The 7526-nt window shown below is 50.3% G+C and overlaps 1 protein-coding gene across 2 annotated transcripts in view; it reads left to right on the top strand.

The window, feature by feature from the left end:
- The first annotated feature begins 413 nt into the window (after positions 1-413).
- Positions 414-7526, top strand: part of AP1G2 (adaptor related protein complex 1 subunit gamma 2) — a 26336-nt gene continuing 19223 nt past the window's right edge. Inside the window, exons 1-3 of one of the 2 annotated variants that reach the window (XM_088656249.1) lie at positions 414-902; positions 4975-5179; positions 6104-6228. In XM_088656249.1, coding sequence (XP_088512375.1) covers positions 4976-5179; positions 6104-6228 — 329 coding nt within the window. In that variant the 5' untranslated portion in view covers positions 414-902; position 4975. Of the gene's footprint in view, positions 903-3784; positions 3961-4974; positions 5180-6103; positions 6229-7526 lie in introns of those variants that run through there. The other variant, XM_088656248.1, reaches the window with a different exon arrangement.

Below are 7526 nucleotides of genomic sequence, written 5' to 3'. Positions count from 1 at the left end.
TTGCCCAACATTCAGCTTCAATGGATGTCCATGAATCCTAGTGTTATGGACTTTGAGCTACCCACTTTCTACATAACACACACAGTTCTATAAACTTCTATCGCATCCACTTCTTACTTGCCTTTTCCCTCAATGACACCCCCCCCACACCGCAAAAGCGGCAGTCTTTCCTCCTAGGCGAGTCGCTCCATCTTGGATCACTTTGGTTGCTCTTCTGGTTGTTTGGACAACTTGAACGTTGGTACTCTTTGTTACAACACTATTATTATTTAAAAGGTACATATTATAATTAACATTTCTGCACCGCCTTTCACCTGAGGATCGCAGGGCGGTTTGCAGTTTGAAAACACAAAAATACACCCTGATGTGACAGACAAAAACAATACATGCAACACCATGAAACATTAAAGGCCAGACTCCTTATTTTCCAAAGGCCTGGGAGGAGAGGAACGCTTTTGCCTGGTGCAGAAAGATATGTAACGAAGGTACCAGACTAGCCTCCCTGGGGAGAGCATTCCATCTACCGCCTTTCACCTGAAGATGGTATAAAAATAAAAATAAAACTGGGGCAAGTTTGGGGAGGGGGGGTACCTTTGGGGATGAGGTCAAACTCGGAAGGTTGCAGCACAACCTGCTGTGGCTGTAGAGACCACAAAATAAGAACTAAAAACCAGAAGATTTTGGTTGGTTTAATGAAGGCATTGCCCTAATACGGATTTTGAGGCAATTTTTCCTATGGGCCAACCTGCCTACTTTTACCCCAGGCTGCTTCCTGCCGCCTATTGCTTCACTCCCTTCAAGAGGGGGCAAGGCAGCCGGCTGGGCGCCCTCCGATCACTCGGCTGAACACAGGAGCAGGGAGCCCCGGGCCTCGGCCTTGCGGAACACGGCCCTGCCAAGAGGTAAGCGCACAACAGCCCTGCAGTGTAGCCCACCGCCAGTATTGCAAGCCCTGAGTCTGGGCGGGGAGGCTTTGCAGCCGCTCCCCAAATAAAACCCCACTCCAGGTTGTAGCAGCAGCAAAGGCAGCTCGGCATGCCCGTTTCCTCCCCCCCCTCGCGCGCCCCTCCCCCCGTCTGACCCAGAGCACAGTTGCACGCACAAGCTCCGCGCCGACCCAGGCAGGAAGCCGCCTTCAGACGCGCAGGAGGGGGGGGAACCCCAAAGAGCCGGAACTATTTATTTCCGCCAAGGAGGTTTCGGGTGGGGCGGGTGGGAATGGGAAAGCCCGATGCACAAACGTTGAAATCCCGGATTTCTCCATGGGAGGGCAGTAGCCGCTTCCGCCAAGGGCCAGCGAACCCGGAAGCCCAGCGGAGGAGTTCCTGTCTAGCGGTTTGCTCCATGTCCGTGGTTGGTGGGAGCGTCGCCGAGGAAGTGGGGGGCGTGGTCTAGTCCTCTAACCTGCTGCGACGCTCTGGCCGCGCCTCTATGGCTGCGCTCATAATGCCTCATGTAGAAGCCCCTGGGCTAAAAGCATTACAGAGAGAAATTACAGAGGACTCTGCTGGCTTCTCTCTCTCTCTCTCTCTCTCTCTCTCTCTCTCTCTCTCTCTCTCTCTCTCTCTCTCTCTCTCTCTCTCTCTCTCTCTCTCTCTCTCTCTCGTGTCAGCCGAAGGAGCTGCTTGACAGTGGAACAGACTACCATAAGAGATGGTGGGCTGTCCTCCCTTAGAGCATACCCTCCAACATGTCTCCGATGAAAATAGTGACGTCCTAAGGAAAAGCGGGATCAAATCAGAAACTGGGACGACATCCCTAAATCAGGGACGTCCCTGGAAAATAGGGACACTTGGAGGGTCTGTTGGAGGTTTCTAAGAAGAGGCTGGATGGCCACCTGTCATGGATGCTTGAGCAAAGATTCCTGCATTGCAGGAGGGTTGGACTAGATGACCCGTGAGGTCCCTTCCAACGCTACAATTCTTTGATTCTATGAGCCCTGGAGGGCAGAGGCCAGGAGGCCTGAGACCCACTGAAGGGCCACAGCGAGGCAGGAGTGCAACAGTTTCACCCTTCAGAGCCTCTTGACGGCCAAAGGGCTGCTGCTGTTTTTTTGCTGGCTTTGCCTCGCAAGGTTCTTGTGACCTTTTTAACAGCTGCACGGCAGGCAGGCTTTCAACAGGGAAGACCCCCCCCCCCCGGGAGCAAGGGAGTGAGGAAATTAAGCCATCTGCCTTTCCGCCTGTTGTGTAGAAGTGGAAGGCCGCTTCTGCTGGGAGAGCAGGGAGCATGGGAGCATTCCACACATCTAAAGCACATTTGATGCACATTTAAAGTGCACGATTTTCTGCCCCCACAAAGAATCCTGGGAACTGTAGTATGCTGGCTGTGCTGGGAATTGTATCTCAGTGAGTGGTAAACTACATTTAGGCAAATCTTTTTTAAAAATGTAGTATAAACACTGACAAACTGGGAAACACTGGCCTGCAAGCGCTCCAGTTGGAGAACAGCCTTTGCCAAAAGTGTCATGGGCTTTGAAGACACTCAGACTCAGGACGCAAGGGAGAAACATGCTAAGAGGAAGGCACGCTTGGCAAATCCACACGCTTGGCAAATCCACACCGTGATCAACTCCTGCCCGGAAACCAATGTCCCCACTGTGGAAGGATGTATGGATCAAGAATTGGCCTCCACGGACTCACTGTTAAAACCGTGTTTATGCAAGACAATCTTACCGGTACTCGGCTACGAGTGATCGCCAAAAAAGAAGAAAGAAACTACATTTCCCAGGATTTCCCAGGGGGAAGCCACATGGTTTAAATGCACACTGGGTGTGTTTTAAAGGTGTTGTGGACCTAGGCCATGAATGCAGGGCATTTGAAACATAAGGTTTTGTGCCCATCCAAAGAATGTAAGAAAAAGCTTGCTGGACCAGACCAAAGGCCCCAGTTTCCCCCCAGTGTCTGATACTCAAAAATATCCTTCCTCTGAAGGCAAAGTCTGCATCTAGCTGTCATGCTAATTGACAGCTTTATCCTCCCAAGTATTTGTGAACGTACACCCAGCTAGCTCACATCTGCTTCTTATGCATAGCCAGCTATGCAGGATTTGGATCGTATTCTTTAGTCTGCCTGTGCCTTTTTAATGATATATATAATATTTAAATCTAGCTCTTACCTTTATTTCAGAGGTCCCCAACAAATTACACACTTTTTTAAAAAATAAATCATTACATATGAACATTAGGTATGGTCTGCTCCCAGACTGGTGCTGTTTTGCATATGGAATTCGATCATATACTAGCAAAGTCATGTTACACAGTTCAAGTGGGTTTGGTGCTCTTGCACAACAAACTGCTTTTTTAATCACAAAACAAAAACTTCTTGCAGTAAGGAAAGCTATGGCAAAATGCACAGTGAGAAGCAATGGATAAGGTTCACGTGACACAATTTTGTGTATCCCTCCTGAAATAGCTTTAAACTTCGGCTAACTCTGCCCTGGGGACGCGGGTGGCACTGTGGTCTAAACCACAGAGCCTAGGGCTTGCCGATCAGAAGATCGACGGTTCAAGTAGATAAATAGGTACCGCTCCGGCGGGAAGGTAAACAGCGTTTCCGTGCGCTGCTCTGGTTCGCTAGAAGTGGCTTAGTCATGCTGGCCACATGACCCAGAAGCTGTACGCCAAATGAGCGCTGCAACCCCAGAGTCGTCCGCGACTGGACCTACTGGTCAGGGGTCCCTTTACCTTTAACTCTGCCCTAAACAAACAAACAAAAAAGGATCCGACTGGAAAATTCCCTTTCTGGGACTGGCCAGCAGAGGGCGCCCCTGGGTCCAGGTAGCCGCAGAAGTTCAGGTGAGTTTACCTGGCTGGTTTACAGACTGTTGTCCGGAAATGCAATAAGTTGACTAAGCAGAAGGGGAGGATAGAGGGGGCACCAGCTGCCCCTCTGTGTGTCCCCCAAAATATCGGGTTTCGTGAAACAAAGAAGAAACTGTGTGCAGTGAACCTCTGGACAGGTGAGGAGAGGATCAGAGAAAAGGAATGAATGAAAAATTAAGTGCTGGTGGGAGTTAAGATAAAGGGGCGATAATCCCAAAAGAAGGGTGCTAACATGCAAGAGAGGGACCTTGGGTTCCGTGGAGGTGTCTGGGGGCCCACTAAATTTGCCTGCAGCTCATGTGATATGCAGATTCATTCAAAGTATGCACATTTTAAACTGTCCATCAAAGTGGAAGGGGGGGGGTTAAGGGAAAAGAGGAGGGGGAGAGAGTTTTGCTGAAATATCTGAAAGGCTACGCTCAATTTAAACTCACAATTATGAGGGCCTCTACACTGAAGGGGCAGTTTTGGGGTAGGGAGAGGCTGGGAAGCAGGTGCTTTTTATGGTACAGGAGTGAAATTCGAGACTCAAGATGGGCAGAAAGATATTGACTGAGCTTAAAGCCTCCACAAAGGGCTTTTGATTTCTGATCCGGAAATCGTCTGCAGGAAAGGCCACTTTATGGAATCAATTCAGTTCTGTACTTTCCAGTGCAAATATGGATTAATCCTCTTCTTCCCCATAAATGTGGAAAGAAAGTATTGAGGGGGGGGGAACCTTCCCTTTTGCTACTCGTTAAAGGGTGCTAACTAATTTACGTTAAGCGATTTAGACCTAGCGGCAGGTTGCTGGCACCCATCCCTAACAGGAAGCTTTGAGTCCGAGCCCAAGGAATACAGGCCCTCTGCACATTCTCAGAAGCAACCTGTTGTTACTTCCTGTCTTTCGGGCTTGGCTTGAGGATATCCAATCAGACGTGCTCCCTGAAATATGGAGCAGAAGGATGGGAGTAAGAGTTGAGGTTCCTGCGCATAGCTGTCAACTCCCGGATTTGAAGATAAGGAATACTATGGGGCTGTCAACTCCTGGATATGAAAGCAAGGGCGCTGAATAATGGAATTTCCCGCAAAAAAAGAGAGAAAGTTGACAGCGGGTGCCATGTGCCAAAGCCACCCCCCCCCCAAAATGTTGTTCTGCTCTTCCCCTCCAGGATGCCGGAAGCACCTCTCACATTGCCAGTCCTGATCCGGACAATACGGAGTGCACGGACCCAGGCGGAGGAGCGGGAGCTGGTCCAACGAGAAAGCGCCAAGATCCGGGGGGCCTTTCGGGGAGACGAGCCCGACACCCGCGCCTCCAATTTAGCCAAGTTGCTCTACATCCATATTCTGGGCTATCCTGCCCATTTTGGACAGGTATACACCCACACACCACAGGGGGAACTGTAGTTCGTTAAGGGAACTGGGGGTTGTAGCTCTGTGAGGGGTAAACTACAGTTCCCATGATTCTTTGTGGGGGGGGCGGGACCTTGCCTGTTAAAAGTGCTCCAAAAGTGCCCTAAGCGTGTTTTATTTATTTAATAAAATTTATACAGCTCTTGATGTACTAAGTTCCGCCTCCACCCACCCACCCCCCAACTTACCTTCCTCGCAGCAACCGCGCGAGGTTGTTTTAGGATAACAGATGGTCAGTCAGTGAGCTTAATGGCCGAGTGAGAATTTGAACCCAGGTTCCATTTAGCTTCTTAATATGAAGTGGCTTTATAAGCAACTACCCCTCAAACGCGGGTGGCGCTGTGGGTTAAACCACACAGCCTAGGGCTTGCTGATCAGAAGGTTGGCGGTTCGAATCCCCGCGACGGGGTGAGCTCCCGTTGTTCGGTCCCAGCTCCTGCCAACTTAGCAGTTCAAAAGCACGTCAAAGTGCAAGTAGATAAATAGGGACCGCTACAGCGGGAAGGTAAACGGCGTTTCCGTGCGCTGCTCTGGTTCGCCAGAAGCGGCTTTGTCATGCTGGCCACATGACCTGGAAGCTGTATGCCGGCTCCCTCGGCCAATAACGCGAGATGAGCGCCGCAAACCCAGAGTCGGTCACGACTGGACCTAATGGTCAGGGGCCCCTTTACCCTTTACCTTTACTCCTCAAAAAACCGTCTGCTAATATTCCCAAATGCCGATCCCCACCAAACGGCGGCCCTTAAATGTCCCAGTGGGATACACCCACAAGTAGAATGTGCAGGGAGAAGTTCTGGGGTTTAGCCTGGGGTTTTAATCGATCAAAGGTTGTAGTTCTGGTGTAATCAATGTCTTATCCTTATCCTTATTCTTGCTTGAACCCAGATGGAGAGTTTGAAGCTAATGGCTTCCCACCGTTACCACGAAAAGCGGATCGGCTACCTTGGCGCTGCCCTCCTATTGGACGAGAAGCAGGACACTCACCTTCTGCTGACCAATAGTATCAAGAAGTGAGGGGTGAAATTGGAAGGGTGCTTGTGGGGGAGGGGGCAGAAAGAGAGAGTGGTTGCCCCCACAGTGGACAAGGACCGATTTGTCTACTGAAACCTATTATTTACGGCAGAGGTTTTCGGCCTTTTTGAATCCACGCCTCCTTGACCAACTACATTCTTTCTGGTTCTCTCTTCTCCCCTCTCTTTGGGGGTTCTCTGGGCAGCCGCTGCCGCCGCCCCTGCCCCAAAGGCAGGTGCCTCCTCACTTTGCCCCACAGGGGGGCCTGGGAAGAGGATGCCCCCAGCCTTTGGAGACTGGCCAAAGGTGAACGTGAGCCCAGCATCTTACTCACAGCACACTGGTTGAAAACCACCGATTTAGGGTTATACTGGGAAAAAAGAAACCAAGGTTACATCCACACCATGCATTTAAAGTGCTATGATACCATTTCAGTCATGGCTTTCCCCCAAAGGATCCTGGGAACTGTAGTTCTTTTAGGGGACCAAAAGAGCTGTTTAGGAGACACCTGCTCCTTTTCCAGAGCTACGGTTCTCAGAGTGGTTGAACATTCGGTCTGTCTTAAGGTTGCCCTATTTCAAGAAGGAGAAAACCTGGACACAAAGTTGTTGAACTTTTTTTGGGGGGGGATTGGCCAAAACGTTGTGGAGCTTTTTGGGGGAAATGAACCTCAAATTTGTTGAGCTTTTGCCAATTTTTCAGAATTCCCCCGGGACTCTAATTTCATCATTAGAAACCCGGACATGTCTGGGAAATTCCAGACGAATGGCAACCCTAGTCTGGGAATTTTAGCTCGGGGGGGGGGGGATAGCAACCTTAGCAAACTACAGTCCCCATAATTCCAGGGGAAGGCTTTGTTGTTTGAAGTGCTGTCCTAGCACCTTAAATGTACAGGTACCGACCTGGTATTTGGGTGTGTGGGCAATTCAGGTGTGCTTCCAGTGAAGATCCTAGGAATCTAGTTGGAAGATTGGGGGATTTCTGAGGAGGGGAAGGGACCTGCGCTATGGGCTCTGAAAGAACGGAGGCTGAGAATCAGAATCACAGAAGTGTGGAGCTGGAAGGGACCCTCAAGGGCCATCTAGTCCAACCCCTTGCAACGCAAGAATCACAGCTAAGGAACCCCTGACAGGTGGCCACCCAAACTCTGCTTAAAAACCTCCAAGGAAGGAGAGTCTGCCGCCTTCTGTCTGTTCCACTCTCAAAACAACTCTTAAGGCTTGGGAAAAGACAAGGGAACTGGGTTGCTGGGGGTTCCTTGAAATGCAATGTTGGGATATCAGCTAGAATATGGCCG

The sequence above is a fragment of the Zootoca vivipara genome, chromosome 12 (genome assembly GCF_965207765.1).
Source record: "Zootoca vivipara chromosome 12, rZooViv2.hap1.1, whole genome shotgun sequence".
Classification (NCBI taxonomy): domain Eukaryota; kingdom Metazoa; phylum Chordata; class Lepidosauria; order Squamata; family Lacertidae; genus Zootoca; species Zootoca vivipara.
Note: the sequence above shows the minus strand (reverse complement) of the source record. Positions and strands in the feature narration are given on the sequence as shown.